Source organism: Acanthopagrus latus, chromosome 22 (assembly GCF_904848185.1).
Source record: "Acanthopagrus latus isolate v.2019 chromosome 22, fAcaLat1.1, whole genome shotgun sequence".
Classification (NCBI taxonomy): Eukaryota; Metazoa; Chordata; class Actinopteri; order Spariformes; family Sparidae; genus Acanthopagrus; species Acanthopagrus latus.
In genome coordinates, this window is record NC_051060.1 from 22,052,035 (window position 1) to 22,074,648 (window position 22,614).

At 44.5% G+C, this 22,614-nt stretch overlaps 1 protein-coding gene and 1 long non-coding RNA gene across 4 annotated transcripts; one reads left to right on the forward strand and one right to left on the reverse strand.

Moving 5' to 3' along the window:
- Window positions 1-463: 463 nt before the first annotated feature.
- On the reverse strand, window positions 464-16,536 carry opn8b (opsin 8, group member b). Of its 3 annotated transcripts, XM_037087501.1 has the most exons (6): window positions 16,003-16,536; window positions 7,766-7,891; window positions 6,686-6,979; window positions 3,712-4,040; window positions 2,405-2,596; window positions 464-1,417 (listed from the first exon to the last, which is right to left on the reverse strand). In XM_037087501.1, the coding sequence occupies exons 3-6, from the start codon at window positions 6,915-6,917 to the stop codon at window positions 1,223-1,225; spliced, it is 948 nt and encodes a 315-aa protein (XP_036943396.1). In that variant the 5' UTR covers window positions 6,918-6,979; window positions 7,766-7,891; window positions 16,003-16,536; the 3' UTR covers window positions 464-1,222. The 3 variants fall into 3 exon arrangements, with proteins under 3 accessions (XP_036943396.1, XP_036943393.1, XP_036943395.1); XM_037087498.1 differs by lacking the exon at window positions 7,766-7,891; XM_037087500.1 differs by lacking the exons at window positions 464-1,417; window positions 7,766-7,891 and having other exon boundaries at window positions 2,067-2,596; window positions 16,003-16,532.
- Window positions 16,247-17,710, forward strand: LOC119013119. Its single transcript, XR_005072693.1, has 2 exons — window positions 16,247-16,384; window positions 17,472-17,710. It is a non-coding gene; the product is annotated as an uncharacterized LOC119013119 (long non-coding RNA).
- The last annotated feature ends 4,904 nt before the right edge of the window (window positions 17,711-22,614 follow it).

The window sequence follows — 22,614 nt, forward strand, 5'->3', positions numbered from 1 at the left end:
TTCAGTTTCCTTGTATTCTCTTCGCGCGAGACGTCCATCATCCCTGCCTGCTTCTTTGGTCTTTTTTTTCTAAAAACATCATATCCTGGTACTCGTTACGCAGTATCAGGTGATGAGTCCATTAGCTGCTTTACCATGTTGAATGAATGAATGAATCACAGTAACCTGGATGACACTGGACTGTGTCAGTCATGGAATTATATTTAGGATGGGCCGTTCCTTATCTGATGACATCGTCAGACGAAGGCGCTGGTTTCATGTTGTTTGCTTTGCTTCTGCATGTTTGTTGCCCAACATCAGCTGCAGTGATAGAATCAGGAGGGGAGACAATATAACCAATCACTCCGGCTTCTCTGTGCCGTGTCTGCAATCATCTACCTTTTTTGTTTGCCTGCTGAAATTAGCCAGCATTAACACCTGACACCAAACACACACACACACATACATTGCCCACCAATTTATCGTATTCAGTCAGTGTTTATTCTCAAACAGGACCACCAGTGACCGGTGCACAAAAATATGCTCATGGTTCATAGCTCTACATACACATTTTTGAAATAATTCAGCACTGTCAACAGTAGTTACACGCTGTAATGAAAAAAAAAAACAAAAAAAACAAAAGCAAAACAAACACGTGACCAAGCAAAAACTAAAAGCGCTGACAACATCTTCCACTCCGTCGAGCTCGGTGAGAGGAGGAGGTGTGAGAAGAGGAACTGCTACAGGTCGCTCTGCTCCTGCTTCTGTAGAACTCAGGTTAATAAATAAGAAGAAAACAAAACGTCCCTGAGTACAGCAGGACAGAAGGAGATGTATGTGAGAGTGTGCATCCTGACCCGATTCTCATCATACATTTGTATATATATATATATATATATAACAGTGTGATGTGTTGCTGGAGCACTGTCACGGGGAGGGGGAGGGTGAAATCTGCACGACACTTACATAAATACCATTAACACCAGCAAGCGCTAATTGACTGGCATGCGGTGAATGTGTTGTCAAAGCATGAGGTAGTGTATCTCTTTGTGCCTTTTGTGCTCCGTGGCTGTTGACAAAACAAGCCCAACTAAAAGGTCCACCATCTGGTTTATTCTGGCGCTTTCAGCTGCATCGCATGGGCCTCATTAGCAGGCCGGGTTTGTCAAGTTTGCCAACGGGGGAAACCAAGGGGATTATCATTCACGTTAGTTTTGAAGTTTTAAAGGACTGCGGTAACCTCCTAATTAGGACCGTGTGATCTGGTCCTAAGCTCCGGGGACAAGTGAGGCGCTGGACCTTGAGCTGAGACTGTTTTGTCGACCCTCCTGCATGTTGATTTAAAAACCTGGCTTAGCGCATAACCTGGTAACAGGATGGCACCGCTCGCACTAACTCCATCTGAAAGGTGTTGTAGAGGAAATCTGCCAGCCGCCACCTTGGAAGAGCACAAATGCGCGTTACATCTAACTAGTTAATTTGTGCAAAATCTCAAAGGTGCAATGTGTAAGAATTAGCCACCTGTCTTACTCCAAACAAGTAGAGGGCGCCGCATTGCCAGAATAGCTGCTTACTTCTCCTAACTGTTGCTGCCGTTAGCTCAGTTAGCTCAGTTAGCGGGGCAGCTAGTGGTGGTGTTGTGTTGTGTGCAATGCTAGCAGGAGGAGGGTTTTCCGGCCCGTGATGAACGCTGGCAGGAGCAAACTTTTATTTGCTTACATTCGTCTTCATTTTGGAATTTTTCAAACCAAAAATTCTTAAATATTGCACCTTTAAGTGTGAAAACGAGACACTGTGACGGATTTTGTTACCACAGGAGAGAGCCAAGCGGGGCCGTTTCCCTGTTTACAAGCTTATCGCTAGGATAAGCTAATGTGCTCCTGGCAAGCTTCCTATTTACTGTACACAAACATGGCATGACTCTGTCAAGCAAGGAACCGAATATCCTCAATTCCCCCAAAATGTCAGACTTTACAATGATATGGTAAGTCCAGTGGCTGTACACGACAATACTTGTTAGTAGAATAAATTATACATTAGTTTTTTTGGTTCAGATTTGTTGGTAATGAACAGATAATATATCTTCGTCTTATCCTTTTAAATATAGCTGGTCATATTGCTGCTAAAAATGACAAGATAAGCCAACACACATCCATTAGACGGGGTAAACGTAGACGACATGTGTTTGTTCTTCTGTAAACATTTTGCGAGGCATCTTCCAGCGGTCAGTTAAAACATTTAACATTCCCCAGTAAGTCCTTCAACCCAGATACTCTGTCTCTTGCTCCATGATCTCCAACAAGGAAGACCGTGCTTCAATTTGCGGATTGATGGTACTGCAAACCATAGAAATACTGTTCTCGTTGATGCTGGTGGTGACGGGGCACGAGTTAGAGCTTTGGCACCCCCAGCGTAGTTGCTTAACCTCCTTTCTGAAGTTCTGGCTGAAGATGTAGTAGATCATGGGATTGTACACGGTGGAGCTCTTTGCAAACATGCACGGCAGGAGGCTGACTTCGGGCGGGATGGTGCTGCTGTCTTGGAGAACAGACCAGAGGCTCACCATGCCGTACGGCGCCCAGCAGCCAATGAAGCCGATGCTGATGAGCACGGCAATCTGCAGATAGAAACTGGAGGTTAGAATCAGTTCCCCAAACATCTCTCTCGGAAATGAGCTGGAATTTAATTGGTATAAGCTCCACTGATCTGCCAACACCTGTCGGTGTTTGCACTCCTGAGCGTGACATCTTGATTATTTGCATGCTGCTAAAGATGATTTCCTCTGTTGATGTTTTTTTCCCATTAACTGTTTTCATGCCAAAATCTGTGATATGCATCTGTTAGTTTTGACTGTTCTGCAAATTAGCATCAGTGAGACGCCCTTTAGTACCCAAGATCTGTTGTATTGATTTTTTTTTCACATAACAATGTTTACCTTTCATATTCTTTGATAATTATACGATCCAAACATTAACAAAAACCCTCCGATAAACGAATGTCTGCAGGTCACAGAACACACAGAACGGGTCTGTTTTTATATAAGCGACTTGTCCTGCAGCTGCACAGAAACTCATTTTCAAAGCAGCTAATCTCGCGTCTAACAAGACAGAAAACAACTTATGTAACTTTGAAACGTAAACTCCCTGTCAGCTCTCGGTTTGAGTGAGTTTTTTTAAAAAAAAAAGAAGACAAATTGTTGAAATAGTAAAATAAATACATGCATGAATAAACAGGTTAAATAATGAGTTAGAAGTTAGCAAATAGCCAGCTTAATGAGAGGAGAAATGTTCAGAAAAGTTCACTAAATGTATTAAAGGTGTAATATGTAAGAATTAGCCACCTCTTGAATTCATATGCCGAACGAATGGGGGAGCAGCACGTCACCGCTAACTGCTGTCAGGTAGGTGTCTCAGTTAGCCTGGCAGCTGAGGCTAGCTGGCTAACATGCTAAGATTAGCAGATACTGTATCTTTACGTACACAACACATTTTGACAGTGATAGTTTAAATATGTTGGATAATCAGCCAGAATACTTGAGAAAATAAATGATGAATGGTTGAAATAGTTCTCTAATGCGTCAGCGATTGAAAAAGCTGAACACAAAGGATGATTGAAGATTAAAAGTAGCTCGACGATACGGGCAAATGGCTGAAATGTCCAAATGGTGCAACAAACACAACGCGCTTGTCAGACTGTCCATTATAACTTCTCGTCAGGGAGGAAATCGCTTACTGTCAAGAGCCTTCGATGGAGCTTGACGATGTTGGGCACTCGGTTGCTGTTCTTCAGCGACCTTTTGTGGGTGAAGTAGAGGTTGATGGCGATGCCGAAGTAGCTGCCGATGATGACGGCTGTTGGGATGATGAGGTTGAAGGAGAACATGGAGATGACGAAAGAGAAGCCCTCGGTTTTCATTTGGCCCCAGGCGAGAGAGCAGGAGAGGCCGAAGGGCTCGGGGCCGTACCTCCCCCAGCCCAGGAGGGGACACAGAGACCAGAGCAGAGCGTAGAACCAGATCCACAGGCACAGCTTCTTCACCGTACTCATGCTGATTTTCTCACCTGCAAGAAGAAAATCAAAGTTTTAAAATGGTTTTCTTGTTTCTCTCGTTGTTTAAGCACCCTGACCCAGTACAATAGGGACAGATGGTCTGTTTTTGTAGAGCAGCTTGCGTTTTATGCAAAAGAGTTTCATATTCCACATTTTCCGCAGATGGCACGTGGACCGAAAGGTATAAAGCAGGATGGATATAAAACCTGATTGGACAGATGTATGGAAAATCTAAATAACATCCAGTCTGTACCGGATCTCTGCTCTGAGGCAAGTTCTGATGTGCCATTAATCAACAATCACTTGATGTGTAAGTTGAAAATAAGGCTTGTTCTGTGAGCACATGACAGAAAAGCATGTGCAGTTTGAGACTGTTTCATAACCAAACGAAGTTAAAAGTTCCTCATAGTATGTTTAACGTGATACAGGAACATATTGACATTCTGGTCACCAGTAATCTCTTAATAACCGCATCTCCTCTTTGTGTGTTCCTTTATCTATTTTTATCTTTAAAAGAAATCACAAGAGAAAGGCGTGAGATTGATTTTCATCAGATGACGTCCAATCATTTCTGCACATCTCAACACTCGTCCTACCATTATCTTCAAAAAACACTCCAGCACAAAAGATTGTTATTTATTTTTTTAACTTGGTCCTTTCTTTGGATTTGTCTCCTGTTGAAAGGAGCTGCAGCCTTGTGGGCTTCGTCTTGTGCTCTCTGTGTGCCTAATTTTTTTTTTCCCTTCTCGCATGCCTGGTGTGCACAAGGTATGCCAGATTATCTGAGCCATACGCAGATGTGTGCATACGCATGTGGGAGCATACATATGTGTAATCTTGCAATAAAAAGCCTTCAGTCACGACCACCGAAGCTGCTCCTTCACTAAAATATGTTTTTTTTTTAAATTCACTGTGGTCTGGACTGACTTATTATTTATGGTGCGTCGTATGATTCCACCTCTTGTATGAATATATAAGATGCACCCATGTATGAGCATTTGATCCGTGTCTGAATTTGTTTTTGTTATCACACACTTTTGAGCCGAGTGATTTACATTACCTGCAACTCTCTGGTCTCTTTCTATCCTTTCTGAGTCTGCGCTGTCACTTCATTCTACACTGAGCTGAGAGATAAGGCCCGATTCAAGTGAACCCCTCGGACCTCCCGCTTAGCTTGTTTTGCTTGGGACAGAGGAGTAGGGTGAAGTGTGACGGCCACTTGGACCCTCATATGGAGGCTCACTTCATTCGAGGCACTGAGAACATTTCTTTTCTATCTCCATGACAAACTGTAAATCTCCAAAAGCATTATGAGCCAGGATCAGCCACAGTAACACAAAGGAAATCAAGCCCAGCTACAGCGAGAGTATCAGTTTACACGATGTGTGAGGATCCTGAACACCTCCCCTTGTAACTCCGTTCTAAAGGGTGAAATTGAGTAATGGGATTTAGCTTTAGTCACAGGTTCAACTCCTCCAACTGGCCTGAAATCATGTGTGAAAAACGTTTAAGCTGAGGGAATCCATTTGCTGCATACGGCTGATAATGACGCTAATGATCAGCCACATTCTGTACTCAGTACACACATTATTAAATTGTTAATCAAACCAGGACAGGAAATAATGTAGAATATTATGATCAGGAGGTGGTGATGCAGAGGAAGTATAACAGCGGCAGTGCAGCAGCTCTGCTCGCTCCACTGTTGCTCCAAATCTTTCCACTCTGTTAATATTTTCATCGCCTGTCAAACCAGTCAGAAAACTGCCATCATGTTCTGTCAGGAGGGAAACGGTTTTCAGTGTCGGAGAGAGAGCTCTGATATTTTTAAACATCAGGACAGGAAATTACTGTCCGGCAATTTAACTGAGCCAGAATAAAATTCACCGGCAGTGACCACATGGGACATGAACCCAAAGGAATAATTCAACTTTGTTATTTACTTTTCTAAAATTGGAACTACTGCAACTACTAGTCTCACTGGATCAAGCTGTAAAAGAAGGAGGTGGCATTAAACTATGAGCAAATGTAGGAACATCTCTGAATTCACTGAACCATTAAAAATAAAATTTTACTGGTGATTCTATACGAGCATTTTTTTCTTCTTTTTTTTTGTCCCAGCGACCAACAACAGTGAAGTTTAAGTGCTCTCCCTCTTCATTAAGACGTAAGCGTTGTCTCGTTAGCCTAAAATAACCGCCAAGATGGCCGCCGAGTGGCGAGATCTGCCTCCGAGGGACTTGAGCTGAGCATAAAAACTGGAAAACAAAAGGAAACAGGTCGCTAAGCTAAGCTAAGCTAAGCTAAGCTAAGCTAAGCTAAGCTAACCACCTACCCATGGACTAACCGCGGGCAGATCTAACAGGGATCGCCTGCTGGAGGTCTCAGTTTGCTTCAGATCTCTCCATGGCTAATAATGATCGTTAATAAGCATGTTAATAATAATATGTGGGACCTCCAGAGTCCTTGCTAGCACCAGGAGCCACTCCTTAAAGTTTGGTTCCCTTCCCCTGATTAAGAAAAACCGTAAACCTTATCGCCTCCCTGCTGCTGGATATATCACCTCGACACATGCGAGAGTAGAAGCCATCTTGTCTTTTAACCTTTTGCAAAAGCAAAATGCAGGGTTTTTATCACTGTTGGAGCTCGGGCTACTCACTCGGAGACTGCAGATTGATGGACACGATGAAGCGCACTACGGCCAGGACCACCAGGTTCATGATGCTGGCGACGCCGAAGAAGAACCCTACCAGGCCGTAATACACACAGGTGATATCTCCCCCGAGCCAGCGGTGGCTCCAGGCGGAGGCCACGGCCAGAGGGTACATGGTCACGGCCGCTCCCAGGTCCGTCACCGCCAGGTTCACGCACAGCAGCTCCGGCGGCTTCATTTTGGACGACCTTTTGACCGCCGTGATGATGACGAGCAGGTTTCCCACGATGGAGAGAACAGCTGTGGCGCACGGGAGGAGGAAACAGAGGAGGGAAAGAGTGGTTTGAGTAAACAGGGATGTGAATAGAACCAGCGAACACACATGTAAGCGCTGAACGGTTCGTATGTGACTGATGTCTTTAGATTGCAGACAGAACGGATCTGTCTTTCCCCCGCATGTGGCAAAAGCTGTTGGATAATTTCATCTGCACTTACAGGCTTTCTTTGTATCACTGTGCCTCCGGAGGCTCATTTACTACAACTTCTGTGTTGGGTAATGATGTCCATGTAGGCAAATCTCAAGGGACAAAACGGCACATTAGAGGCACTGCTACAGGGCTCGGACTGAGTGGATTAGAGGAGGTCTCTGTGTTTTTTTTCTTTCGGCGCAGTTATAACACAGTGAATTTCTCGTGGGATTTGGTTGCTGACATTTCCGGGTCAGGCCGGTGACACTGTGTACTGTGTACGCTTGTTTATAACATAAATTGAGGAGGGTCCCGTCCTCTCCTCTCCCCTCCACCATTCCTCTGTTTGTTTTGAGCACTCATTAACTCGACGCATCCAAAATAAAACAGCGTGCGCTCCCCACAAGCCAAACACAGAGCGAATACACATTAACCACACGTCATTTTGAGGTTGCCTGGAAGCCACGAGAAGGAACGACCGTTAGCCCCCCCGGAACAGATGTTACCTGCAAGAGAGAGGTGCAGTGCCGCGCCAGGCTAACTCAGAAAAAAAATGTTCTGTAAAAAGCCTGATAATGTAAGCTAAGGATAAATTCCTCCATGAAAATCCAGTCATCACCTGCTCATCCCTGGTGCTGACGGAAAGTCAGGTGAAGTCTGGCAGCCTGCAGAACATTCTCAGAATGCTTCAAGGCAAAACAACAGGACGGCATTCTCTTGAACAACAGAAGCAGCGGGGGGAGATCTGATTGATTTGAAAAAAGAAAAAAAAAACATTACTGACACCCTTTTTCTGAAGCAGAAGTCTTCACTTTAGCTGGTAGGTGGGTTCAAAAGCTCGACTGTGCATCCAGGGTGCAAAAAAAATCATTTTGGAGCTTCCAGAGCCTTAGACTGAATAGAGACATTTTTCCATTTCTGTTATTGTTTTCCCTTTTAAATCAAGTCCCCGTCTACTTCAGTTGCTTAAGAGAATGCTGCACCTCTGTTTTTTTTATGGAAAACTGCAGAAATGTTTTGCGGACGATGACTTTCCAGCTGGCTTGGTGGTGATCAGATCATGACTTTTTTGAAGTCCTCTTCCCGAAAATAGAGGAAAATAGTTGCGACAAGAGTTAGTCTCATGTCTGCTGAAGCTACAAATCATCAGACTTAGCGTAGCTTAGCATCACGACTTGGTCAAGTTAGGGGAGAAAAACAGAAATACAGCGACGGCACTCACACTTAAGGCTGCTGGATGCACCCTGGATTCACTGTCCTCAACACTGAGAATGGAAGAAATAATAAGTGTTTTACGAGCCTCCATCTCAGACACACGCAGCTCATTTCCCTGTCAGAAATATGCTCTTTCTTCGTCTTCCTCCCGGTTGCGATGAGGAGGCTGATCACGCGTTCCTCGCCAAAAGGAACGTGACACTTTTTCCAACTGAAAAATCTTAGAAAATAGGCACAAGGAAAAAAACTTCTCACTTGCCCCTCAGGGCTTCTGTATTTATTGATTTATTTAAAAAGAGGTTTAACTCTTGAGGGAAGAACTGAACTGAACAAAACTGACAACCCGGTCAGAATTGTTCGGCGAGAGGGTTTACTCGGGCCAGATTTCAGAAACCAAATGCTGTAACAGATCATTTCATTTCATTTTTTTTGTTGTTTATTGTTCAATCTCTCTTTTGTTGAACACTGGAGCCTTTATTTGTTGTGAATGATATTTGAACTTGAATGATCCTGACCTACAAAAGCCATCAGGATAAAGTCGAGCTGTTGTTGTTTTCCAGGAAGAGCCCAAACCCCGACGCTGTGATCTTAAAATGGCACAGCCATGACGTCAACGCTGCAAAATAAGCGTTTGAGTCGAAAACTGAAACAAATCACGGCCTCGAAATCAAAACTCAAATCAGGAGAAAGGTTACACCACAAACATGTTCATTTTTTAGAGCCACATAAGTTGTTTCCTGCTGCTCCCAGTCCGTCATATAGAGAACGGAAATGAAACAGGAACTGTCCAATATCATAAAGTCCCCAACTTATCAATTCCTGGTGCTTTGTTATTCTGGCTTGGGCCCGCCGCCATCCCGAAGCGTCAGTATTCAACAAGCTGCGAATGAGACTTTTTTAAAAAAAATCATCATCGTGTCTCGCACAGCTTTATAAGGCATCTACATTCCGGTAGAATCACAGGCACCTGGGAGGAGGCAACCAGGGCGGGTCGCTCTCAGTCAGAGCTGTTTCTCATTCAGTATTATCAGCGAGCGCGGAACATTTCCAAATCCCTATCTCAGGCACCAGAACCTCCTAACATAAAGCATGCAAACTGTAAAGACCTCGGAGACATCGCAGATGAACTGCGATTCCAATGCATAAATTAAACATTCCCTCACATCCATAAATGTCGACCAGGCAGGCCGAAGCAAACTAGGGCGAGGTGCGAGCCTCCCTGCTGTTTGGAACAGGAAATTGGTAAATGGTTGAGGCTGCTGCAACTGCAACACACACGGTGAGAGCGCTTGACCTCATCCTGCCACCTCACACAGGAGGTTGTATAATAGTAAAAAACAGCAGAGAGGGCTGTATTCCTCAGACACCTCAGCTCGCACCAGATCTGAGAAGAGTGTAAGTTCATACAGTCGCACGGAAAATATACAATCAGTCCCATTTTCGCAATGACAGCACGAGCCCACGAGTGTCTGTCTCAGAAGAGGACAGCAGCGCGGAGCGGGTTGAATGCCCCTGACGCATCTTTAAAATTTCATAGGCACTTTCACCGCGGACAGCTTGAGAATCAGTAATGTGTGGGGCACGACCCTGGGGACTTCCACCTCCACGCATAAAGTCAGCCTGTCTGCAGGAGGAGCTGCCTGTGAGACTGAACTGAGACGCGGCGAAGGCTGCACTCTCCTTCTGTCACCATCTCATCTGTGCAGGGAGAAAAATGTCAATTCCCATTTTTCTTTTTCTTTTTTTTTTCTTTTTAAAAATTCAGAAAGTCCTTTGAGAATCAGACTTTAACAGACTCTCCCGCACATGACTGCTGCGCACAACTCACTCAGAGCTCAAATGCCTCCTCGGTTCATGGCAATTTGTCTCGGCTGGCTGGTTCCTTTATGGTTGCAGATAACGGCTAAAGGTTCCTAATTTTGTGAGGCTGATTTAACCGCGCAGCGTTTGTCGTGTCCGGTTTGTGCTTCCAAAGCAAGCTATGTAGGGAATGTGCCCAGATGTCTGCTTTCACGAAATACTGGTTGTGTTTTTTTCTTTTTCTATGACTCGCTGCAGATATCTGCTTCCCTCCATGACATCTCCTAACGCAAGCTATGTTAGCAGAATATCCACCCGAGGCCAGAAAATTAATAGTCAACATTGGCTGCACCGACACAGTCTTCCACCTTTGCATTGCAAGGCCTCGGAGAACTGAGACATTTCTGCTACACCGCTAGCATTTATATTACCTTTCCCACACAAATAAACCAACGGGGGGTTCGGTGTCCCCCAAGGAGTTTGTGAAGCCCTCCTCCACACACCTCGAGCAAAACACGACAAACCCGTACGCCAATCATAAAAAAAAACCTCTGGAAAATGACTCTCGCACATCATCCACTTCACTTACAGCTCGCACTAAATTGCAAGTAAAGTGGACAGTGAGCGGGACTCTCTGATTTGGTTGGTGTGCTTCTGAAATAAATAGAACAATGTTGTTAATTTATGTGAAGCTTAAAAGTTTTTATTTTAAGAGTGCTCGAGCGCCAAGTCCTTTACGGCTCAGCCTGCAGTTTCCATCTGCGTGGTTTGAGTGCTGGATTTTAATCAGGGGTCATTTTGTATCTCCTTAAGCCTTTTCACGCTTCAAGAGGTCGGTAGCTTAGACTATCAGCGACCTCGAGAGAGAGAAACTCCTGGCTGTTGTGAAAGTGAACCGACTTACTCTGCATTGACTGTGTGCAGAACAATAACAGCTGAGTAAAAAAATCCTTTTGACAGATGGATTGACAGATCAACAGACGAGGAGCGGAACAGCATATGAAGCGTCTGATCACTGAAACTGCACAGCTAGAGGCTTACCACCTCTCATTACAGACAGCCTGTAGTGCTCTCGTTATTGCCTAGCTCGAAGTATTTCTGAGCTTCTTAAGCTCTACAGCACCGCCTTGTCCCCGTCTCTTACACATTCGATGACATATTGACTTATCTTGTTAACCCTTCCAGTCGAAGCTCTACAGGGGGATGCTACTTCTGCAGGGGAGGAGACTCGCTCGAAGAGCTTATGCGGGCAAATTACACAGGCGTTTGATGTGCTCTGCAACACATTTGCAAAGTGGGACTGAGGTCAGGACAATAAAAGCAAGTCCCTTCATGGAGACAGAGCAAAATCTTCAGCTGAAGCGATGATATTAGATTTAAAAATGACTGTAAACAGGGCAGCAACTGACAACTCATCCCAGAGTAGATGTGATTAAATCTAATAAATCTGATAAAACTCCAAACAATGAGCCTTTCTCTCACTTTCTCTTACATCTGTGATACAAACTCTTCCCCCCTGGTTGCGGCAACCATTTCGTAGAACGCTGTAAAACTGGAATTGTCCATCCATACATCCATACAGGTCCATGGAGCCGACTCGCAGAGCCGAATGGAGCAATTTGAGTTGAAAAATTCTACCCGATGAAGCCAATTTCCTCAAACATCATGCTCAGGTTGGAAGACTTGAAAGCTGTGATAACACAACGCTGGCGTGTTTTAGGTCGCGAGTTGTGTAAACGTAGGTAATCTGTCATTATCACAGCAGTGCGACGTTTGAGTTTCCAACCCTAAGTGGGATGTTAAAGGAAAATGGCCGCCATGTGATTATGGTCTATACTAACAGCTGCCTTCTCCCCCCCCGGGATCAGCCCATTCCTTCATCACGTCACCACGATTTCTTATCTTCCCAAAATCGACTCTAATCCCCAGAGAATCAAGCGCCACACTTGCTTTATCACAAAGCCCTGAGATGCAATTAACTTCCAGCTCAGTGATGATCACATCCGTTGATGTTCAGTTGCTCTAATCCGCGACACAAAAACAGGAAAGAATCGATGGGTACGTTAAGTGACCATCACCGCCTCTAAAAGGTCTTTACAAGCCCACGTAATACGCAGCGATAGTGTAGACAAAAGGTTATCACATGGCAGCATCTTTGACTCTCCCTTAAAATGAGCTCTACATTACCTGTGTCTGAAGTATTACATGTTTCCGAACCTGGACTCTGAGGTAAGCAGAACACAAAGCCGTGCACAGTAAAAAGAAAAAAAAAGTAGCACTGACGATGTTTGATTGTGTGTGTGATGCGTGAATGGGTGGGTTAGACGGTGGCGTAAGGACTTTTTAAGAACTGCCTGACAGTCATTTACCCTGTAACATAAATAGATGGATAAATGAGGCAGATGAGGGCTCTTTCTTCAGAGCTAGCAGAGCTCAATAATGCTCTAATGGCACGTTATTGACTGGAGAAGGGATTACGAGAGACGAAGGGGCCAAGTGGGGAGAGTAGTGGTGGGGAGGTAGAAGTGTGGGGAGATTGACAGGTGGTGAATATCGACGAACGCGCTTTGCCCACACCTGAGAGGCTCGCCTCACTTTGCTGAAAACAAATCCATGCCGATATGTTCCAAAGCAGTCAACACGCAAAACAGAGAGGCTGTTGTTGCAACTTATCTCATCAGCCGAACACGAGGTCGCTCCTTTAGTGGTCTGCACAGTCGCGCCGTACGCAGCGGCCACACAAGGAGGACGGTGTGCAACCACAGGCGAGAATTTGATTGTCTCCCACGATGCTTGTGCGTGTTAATGTGGCGCTGCAGAAGTGATGCGTGTGATGCACCACTCCAACGAGCTGTTAAAAAGATGCCCAACGGAGTCTTGAACTCATTTAGTATCTCGGACGCAACACGCCGTAAATAGTAATAGTACGAGTGGGCTTTTTTATTTTGTTATTTATGCGATTATTCGATCTGTAATCTGCAGTTTTACCATTAATTCACTGTTTCACAGCAAGGCAGGCCGAGACTTCTCATACGGGGCTGCATCAGGAATAAGACACTGTGTGTAATATTGGACCTGAGGGATGCGTCACACTGCGTCATTACAGAGTGGCGGGGTTGTTGTTGTTTTTCTTTCGACTTAAGGTGGGCTAGTCCGTCTTTTTAAGGGTCTTCTGTTTGACTGATGCTCGTTCTTTATTATCATATTCTCATTTCAGCCTTTCTGAGCAATATAGTTGGAAGTTAAACAAACTTAGGCAACAACCTCCACCTGTGCCGTGGTTCATGAACTTCCATCTTGCCACATGAGGACGACAGTTGTCTCTCCGTATTGTGGTTATACGGACTCTGCTGACACACACTAGATGTTCCTTTAAGACATCACGGTTTGAATCGGGTTGGACCTGGGCCGCCCAGAGAGGAGCCCGAGGGCCAAACCATGAGGCCTGACTCGGCCGGCATAAGGCGAAAAACCAGGTAAAACAAATTTTTAAAATTCTAATGTGAATCACACTTCATGCTTCTTTTATTCTCAACTTAATTGGGATCCTTGAACTACAGAAGCCCCGAGAGGTGAATGAAAAACAAAAAAAAATAATTCCCAGACTTAGTGGGTCACATTTGTTGTTGTTTTTTTTTCCCTCCTTGCCTCTCATCTCTCCCATGAAGCACCCTGCTGCAATTATACAACACAGCAGCAGCCACATTAATAATTTTCATACAGTCCCCAAAATAACCGCCTTCCCCAGCGTCTCCTTAATGAAACTGTGGTGTGTATGATCATCGGCTGATGCCTGTATTTGTGCGCCTGTTATGTGACCTGTGAGTTACCCCCCCATGCCTCATTATCTACATAATTGTGCAAGGCATCTGAGAAGAGAGCCTTGCCTCACTCTGAATACCTAATCAGAGCAGTCGTGTTACTACTGACACCCCACTCAGTGCAAATGAGAGAGTATGTGATGTGCATTCACCCCCCCACCCCCACCACACCCTCCTCATCTTCCCTTTGCTTCATCCGGATGTGAACTGTCAAGGCTGAACAACAAATCAGGTGATTGCGCGATCCGTCTTCGCCACCTTCCACGTCACCGCACCGCTCTGCGGTTGTGAACCTCCCTCGCAGTGTAACTGTTTCTTAATTCACATCATCACTGAGCAGATCCAATCAGTGCGTTAAGCTCGAGCGTGCTGAACACAACTGGCGTTTTCAATTTACAGCGACCTCATAATAAGCCAATAATCCTCAATGCCTATTTCCTGCAGTACAAATGAGTTAATCCTCGCAGAAAGGCAATCACTGGCATGAAATGTATGCCGTCACTTCAGGGTTTCCTCTTCTTTTCCTTTTCTCTAAAGCTATTATTGCTTTCTGACAACTGCAGCGATGCATTTCCAGTCGACACACCTCCAAAGGTCACCGAATTCATCCCATAATATTCCTTCCCTTTTTCTTTTTTTTTTTTCTGCAAATCATGAAAAAGTACCTCATCTCAAAGTCACATGACTCTCCTGTCCTGTTGTGTCTTGTGTGCACACTCCTCCTCCTCCCTGTGCCAGGTGAGTCCTCCAACACCTGCAACTAATCTTAGTGCCAAGAGCACTGACTAAAAAAACTCCAAATCCTGGTCTGATTTATTTGGATTTGAAGGGAATTACAGAGATAGAATCAGCCACACGCTCCTCCCAGCAGATACCAGAGAAATGAGCAGGGATGAAGCGTCGATGTGAGGAGAATGCCAACACACAATCAGCTCCTTCTGTCCGCTCGGAGAAATCAAAGGGAAGCTGTAACGCATGATGGGTTTTTATTTTTTTGCCAGGAGGGCCCCCCAACTGTTTACTTTCTCTGCAAACTTCATGGCTATCATCCATCTTTCATTACTCTCTGTTAATCTACCAGTCCTCCTTCGGGTTCCCTAGTAGCTCAGCTGCCTGTGCCTTATTTTAAACTTCCAGACAGAGATCACGTGTGAAGGCTGCTGGGTGATTGCTGGTCTGTCATCCCAGCTGATTATCACCCCTGGTAGAGCACTTGAGAGCACCTTCCCGTGGAGGAGCGACATCTGCAATCGGAAAACTGCACAAAATCAAAGCCGGCTTTACTGTAATGTTGCAGTGAATGTGAGATCCATCCATATGGTATTAAGAGCTCATTCTCTGACAGCATGGTTACTTAAGTCTATATTGGGAGGATGGAACACCCTGCTGTGAACATGCCGGTAGAGAATAACATCCTTTGGTCTAATTGCTCGCCAGTTTGTCTCCTTTAAAGACTTTAATGTGTTTTTTTTTTTTTCATTTTCATTCCTCAGCTTAACTCTCTCAAAGCGCCATAACAAGCATAATAAAGACTCTTGCGTTTTTTTCCCCCCTTTTTGTTACCATTGATTTACAATTCAACAAGACCATTACATGCCTCATCATGACTGAAGACCACGCACACACACACACACACACACACACACACACACACGCCACATACACATGTTCACAGAGTCCCCAGCGATCATTTATCTAGATTAATGCAAAAATGATGACTCTCCTGCCACACTGAAAACACTCCACACATCTTTAAAAAAAAAAAAAAAAAGAAGAAGAAGAAGAAGTCCAGCAGGCTTCTTGTGGTGCGTAAAAAGTGGATTATGTAAAACGCACAATGTAGCGCTTTCAGATTATTATTATCATTATTTTTTTTTAAATTCTCAAAACCCTGTGAAAGAAATCCATTCGGCACGCCGGATTATTCTCCCCCTGCACTCACTAACATCCGAGCCAAGCGCGACTGCAAAGTTTCTGAGCGACTTTTTCTTTCTTTCATTATTTTATTTTCTTTACTTACTTAAAAACAGCAGATAACAACCGGTGCCGATGTCCAGCGCTGGCGATAAAGCGGAGGTGTACATATCCATTGTGGTGCGTTACCGAGGAGAAGGATTTAAAGGATAACAGAGAGGAGAAGGAGACGGAGGATGTGATCCTACTCCATCTGATGGAGAGAAGTCAAAATGCGCCGCTGCTGGCGCGCTCCGGTGTCAGATCCACCTGTGCTCGAGTGTGAGGCGGAGAGGTCCGGGGGTCGCAGCGAGCTGGTGTCCTCCGCTCCACCGGAAGCCTGGAGCTTTTGTAATAGGCGTCGCCAGGGAGATGCGTGAGGGCAGGGCTACCGCTCCGCGTCTCCACCGCTGCTGAGTGACTCCCTGCCCGACTCTCAACTCTCACAAGTGAGTGAAACAGAGGAGAGGAACATCTTGAACTGCTGATTGCACTCCACATGAATCACCTCGAACCTCATGATGAAAACATGAGAGAATGCAAGAAAAGAGGACATGAAAATAAATTATTCATTAATAGAGACATTAATTCAAATAGTTTTTAGGACTTGGCTGCTGCTATCGGGTTGTTTGTATGGCCCCAGTGCGGTGTGGATAATCCTGTTATATATTTTATACATGCTGTGTGATCTTCCACAGGGCCAGAGGGCAGCTCAGTGCGGATCCTTCATGTTCATGTTAAAGCTGCTGCTAAGACAAGGATGTGTCGTCTTTAATGTCTTGGGCTCAGTGACAGATTTGCTGAGTATGTGTTGCTGGAGAATCATTAATTATTCCACCCAGTTTCACCAGGGAAACATTACATGTGGGCCAAACTGAACTAATAGTTCAGTAGCCTTTTCTGGCTGAGGTAACAATTAGGGCGCTTGTGTTCATGTGGCGGCTGAGCGAGCATGCTGGACTAGCCGCTTACACACATATTTGGCCGTTGATCTGACAAGAAAGATTTGGATAGAGCGCTGGAGGCAGATTTATCCCCATCAAGGCTGCTCAAAAGCACATTAGGTCAAAAACTTCTCGGGTATAAAATTACCCATGGCTTCAAAGTTGTGGCGCCCCACAGAGCATGCACTGCAGCCCACCACTGGCCAACTTCCAGTTCCTCCCCCGGCTAACTTGCGCAAGGATGAAATGATTTAACCACGAGGCTCTAACAGACTTTCCCAATGGGTCAGAATCCGATACTCACTTTGTTGGGGGTTGTGAGACACACACACACACACACACACACACAAAAATTGCATCCACTGTTTTACAGCCAGGTCCTCCAAAATGTGAACTTCAGGGAAAGATAATTTTTGTAATGGTTTGGCCAGTTTGTGAAACTGGCTTCAAAGCCTGGCGCTCGTCCTGGGGGCTCAGTGCTGGTCAGTGAGCGCCGCTGTGGGAAGGATTCTTTGGGTTTGGCTGGACTGGAAACCTGGTCCTAAAAAAGTGTGATATGGCACGTTAGGACTGTGTTTATTTCTTCATACAGAGCAAACTTGGACTGCAGAGACAGGTTCATCACCAGTTCTCAAAGTACTGAGTCTCCACTTTAGACTCTGCAGGACCGTCCAGCTCTGCAGACCCTGGTCGTTTCCTCGAGGGGGAAGAAACCGGAGCTGCACCTTGTTCTTTCCTGGAGCGAGAAGTTCATGATTTACTACATGTACACAATATCTAACAGTGTCACTGCTACAGTTAGACACGCATAATAAACCTTGTAATGTCCTAGAAAACGCTCTCATGTACTACTGGGTCCAGACAATCGCAATTTACAGTCCGCCGTTATGAATAATGGCAACTAATAACTGACAGCAGAGCGAGAGTACAGCCGGGGGAAATCAGACTGCTATCTTATGATCTTCACATGTACAGTTTGTGTACACAGTAGTTTACATTATTGCTCTTCTAACTCGTCCACAGATGTTTCCAGTGTCCGAATGCCTCGACAAAATGCGGCGTCTTTTACCGTGGCTTCTTTTTCTCTGCCGTGGACGCGGCGTCTTTTCAGGAGCTGCTGTTGTTGTTGATGATGAAAATTCGCTTTGCTGAAACTCCTGCATCTTTGTCTTAACTGAATAATTTACTGAGGCTGGTAACCTCTCTTTGGCTGCCCCCTCCGGAGGCGGCTTGACTTCTCACATCATCTCCTGGAGGCTTCCTGCTTGTTTGGCGTGTGGTGCTCCCAGCCTGGGGCTCTTTGCTGCATGTCACTCCCCTTCTCTCTCTCTCTCGTCCTGTTTCCTGTCACCGCTTCAGCTATTCTGTCTGTAAAGCCATAAAAGGCCAAAAAAATAAATATATGTTTCAAACTAAAATTATGTCCAGATCTTGTGAAATGCACCCTTAAAATCTGGCTCATTTTTGCTGGTTTCTACAGACTGCTACAGACCCCCAGCCTCAAATGTCATTTTTAGTGAGTTTGTGGACATGTATAGGTAGCATACAACCAATTAAACAAGGAAAGCTCTGGGTACCTGTTAGCTCAGCAGGTAGAGCGGGTGTCCCATGTACAGAGGCTCTGGGTTTGAGTCCCGTTTTTATAATAAAGCCAAAAAATATAATAAGAAAAGAAAGAGATAAAAAGGAAAGATCTGCCCACCCAAAAATCTCTTCGATTTTAATTTGAATTGTGTCAAGGCAGGTTCACAGCTTGTAGAAAGGCTGTGGACACTTAAGGACCCTGAAATGACACCATTCATTTCCCCACAGCGGCAAATCAGATCACGCTGGTCCACAGCTGTCACTGGGCCTTGGAATCAAAATGAATTGCATCCAGTGGGACTTTAATTAGCCTTGCACTGATGCCGGCCGCAGTTATGACACCCGTTATTTCATAATGAGAGTTAGCTCATATTGGAAATTAATAGGCTTTTGACTGACACAGTCACGCTGAAATAGAAACATATAGAAAGGATGTGTCTGTGACCCTAATGGCCTTCAAGATTGGTAGACTGATTGAAATTTTTTTCTCTTTGAACCCTCCTTTATCATCCGCGGGCACCTGCGATAGAAAGTCCATTGTGGAGAATCATTTACCCACACTCTCCAGACGGTCTGTCAAAAAATGATGTTTATGATTAACTGCTACGTGCGGGGCCGAGCACATGCGTTTCACTGTCGGGAAGGAAGAGTGGCAGAGTTGGAAGAAGCAACAGAATGATAAAACAAGCCTGTCAAGGTTTGGAAGACTTTTTTTTTTTTTTTTTTTTTCCGTGACAAGGAGGACGAAGCTGCAGAGGGTTGGTCTTTGTTTTTCACTGTCTGAGGTGTTGATTGGAGTGTTGTTTGTCTGACAAAAAAAGTTGATAAAAAAGCTGCTATTCTCCCGGGGGGTGATGTGTGTAGCTTTATTAAAGTGTTAATTTAATATTGGATAGAAGTGATGCACACGGGCCATTTTCAAGCAGAGGGGTCCTCGAAAAGCATCGGGACCTTTCTGGGTTGACAAATATTGTCAGAAGCCAGCACACGATACTGTATGTGGTAGTTTTGTTTGTCTGAGATAAGATAAATGAGCAGAAGCCTGTAGCATTTAAGGAACTGCGAGTTTTCACGGTAAACACAAGCAGTTCTTGTTGTGGTTCTTCTTGTTTGTGGAAAAAAGAAAGAAAGAATGCAGTTTTTGTTTACAGTCGACGCACTTGACAGGAAACACTTGCAATTGCGTTTCGAACGTCAACGTATTGAAACGTTTCTTGTTTACATTTACATTCAGGCCGTCTTCTTCCTCACCTGCCTCATTCGGAACATCGCAGCCTTTTAGAAGTGAAACAGTGAGGAGTGAGGAGAAAACACAGGCTCAAGTACACACACAGGAAGTGATCGGCTAATGGAACACAGGTGAGGAGCAAAAAGGGCAGGAAAACACAAGAAACCGTGACATCGACTCCTTCAGCACGTCTTCTTGGATTTCACGGCCCGCGGCTGAACAGTTTTAAGATCGCCGTCGCTGCTCTCGTGGGAGACGAAGCTCTGATAAATCAACTGCCTGCTTGCGAAACAGCAGACAGAGAAGTTCCCACTGCTGAAAAATCCCTCTTAAACCAGCTGAGATCGCGCTGTATCGTGCAATGGGAACGTGTAAACTCAGCAAGTGTAAGTGATGACGCGTCATTAACATGTGGTGGTGGCACATAAATAAAGGAATTAATATGAGATGCGTTCTATTACGGAAGCTGCTCAATGGCGTTTTGAAGCTAACTCTACGTTCAGAATTGGTGGGCGGATCCTGACACCTGATTGGTTACCCTGCACATCAAGTCAAGGCAAACTGATGATAGATAATGGACTGATGCAATCAAACAAAACTTTATTGGCAGCCGCTAAAAATCAAGTGGAAGGCTTTTCATAAAATGAATTGTTTTTTAATGGATTAATGACACATTTAATCCCAATTTTAATGAATTAATGACACATTCAATTAATTATTTAATGATGTGTTTATTTATTTAATTATGGCACCTTTAGCCCTCCATAAACTGGAGCAGGGATACAATAATTGAGTCATTTTGCAGGAGGTTTAGGTTGGTGTGAGTTGCATCGGTGTTGTCTAAGCGATGTGGTGTTGTTCTTGAGCCTCTCTACAAACGCGTCAAATTCCACCTTAACCTCTTCCTCACCTCACCAAATCGATTGACACAGCCGAAGAGGACGACGATGAGGATGTATAGCATTAATTTACGTGTCATAATTGACTCTGTGGTGAGATTAGAGTAACAGACTCTGTTAGTTCAGTTTGCTGTTCTCACCTTTTGTGTGTATCATCATCAAAAAAATAAAAAGTGGGCTTGGAGACCCAGTTTTGTCGCAGGAAATACCACAGAAGCCGTTTTGAGTAAAATAAAGACTAAAATTTTGACTTCAAGTGTTTTGATTCAATGTAAATTTTACTTTGCATGAATCAAATTAAGGTATAGAGCACTTGGAGTCAGTGTTTCAGGCACAGCGCAGTCGTTGAAAGTGTATAGGTGTGTAGCTGAAATCAAAATAAAGGTTAAATTGGGGGGTTGCACAGTGGCCCAGTGGTTAGCACTGCTGCCTCACAGCTAGAAGATCGCCGGTTCGCGTCCCGGTTGGGACGCCTGGGATCTTTCTGTGTGGAGTTTGTATGTTCTCCCTGTGCAAGCGTGGGTTTTCACCGGGTACTCCGGCTTCCTCCCACAGTCCAAAAACATACTGAGTGTTTGTCTCTATGTGTGGCCCTGCGATGGACTGGCGACCTGTCCAGGGTGTCCCCTGCCTTCGCCCTAAGTCAGCTGGGATAGGCTCCAGCCCCCCCGCGACCCTGCAGAGGATTAAGCGGCGTACATAGAATACAGTATGTACAGATGATGGATGGATGGATGGATGGGTTAAATTGGGAAAATGCGGCCCGACAAATGAGCGCTGGTGTCATCACGACTGAGTGCTCATGGGTTGAAACGTCAAACCGTCGTGGCTGATGTGATCCAGTAGACCTCTAGTTTGTTTTTTTTTCTTTTTCTGATTAACCGTGGTCTTCACTTGTAACCCAGTAACAACAGCTGAACAGCATGAGGGACCTTCATACAGGTCACTGAAGTTCATTTGGTCGGCTGACACGGCCTGCTGTTCTCCAGATGGACGGTGAGACTGAGCAGAATGCCCTCAAAGACTTCCTGGAGGGAGAATCTATTGAAGCAGAGGATGACTTCTGATTAATCTTACGGAGGGACAAGGAGGCATTCTTTTCAAGCTGTGTTGATGAACAAGGCCCAAAGGTTAATGCCATTTAATGTCGGTTCCCGGGCGATCATAAAAGAACTTGTGTATCTTTCCCAGCAAAAAAAGGAGTCTTTTTGTCTTGCCAGTGTTGGAGCAGTATACTGGTCCGTTACACCTCTTATATAATGTTTGCGTCGATAACTGTGTCAGAGAAATGTTTTCTCTATGCTAATTTATGTACATATTTACTGGTGCAATTTTTAGGCTGTGCATCTGATCGTGTCAGAAGCTTTTGTAAACACCCAGACGGTGATTCCAGCTGGATGTTTTTATTCTATTGTTCGGGCTCTGTGTCCTGCACGTTCTTTCATTCTGTGCACGAGCAGCACATGCAGTGTGTTGTTTAGTTGTAGCTGATAAAAACGACATGTGACATGTTCAGAAATTATCATTTTATTTTCACTGTATTTGAACAAATGTTGATGCCAGTCATCATCTTACTACTGAGGTCAGTTCAGGTTTTTTATTTTTTTTTTATTTTTTATTTTTTTACTGAAGCCACACTTATCTTGAAAAATATTAAAATGTATGTAAAACTATGTGTTAATAACCACCAAACCACCAAAATCTCTACTGCGCATAAAGGAAGACTGTGATTATTAATCAGGTGTCAGCTCTCATCACTCATCCTGTGCCTCGACCATGCTCACCTGCACAGTCATTATTGAATCAGTTAAGGTTAATTTAGTTTATTTTGTTTTAAACAAATTACTTTATTCAGGCAACGTAGTTGTAACAGCTTTTTTTTGTCGACGGATGACAAAATTGGTGCCATATATTCGACATTCTTCACACACAAAAAAAGGAAAATTTGAGTCTATACTGTTTCTACTCCTACTCAGTATTTTATGTAAATCGCAGAAACTGCTCCGGATTGCTTCGCCGCGCTT

Coding starts and splice junctions, on each gene's coding strand:
- opn8b (XM_037087498.1), bottom strand. CDS start 16,072: ATGGATATGTACACCTCCGCTTTATCGCCAGCGCTGGACATCGGCACC. Junction 4,041..6,685: donor CATCAATCTGCAGTCTCCGA/GTGAGTAGCCCG, acceptor TTCTTCTTGCAG/GTGAGAAAATCAGCATGAGT. Junction 1,418..2,404: donor GCCAGAACTTCAGAAAGGAG/GTTAAGCAACTA, acceptor TGCTCTTCCAAG/GTGGCGGCTGGCAGATTTCC.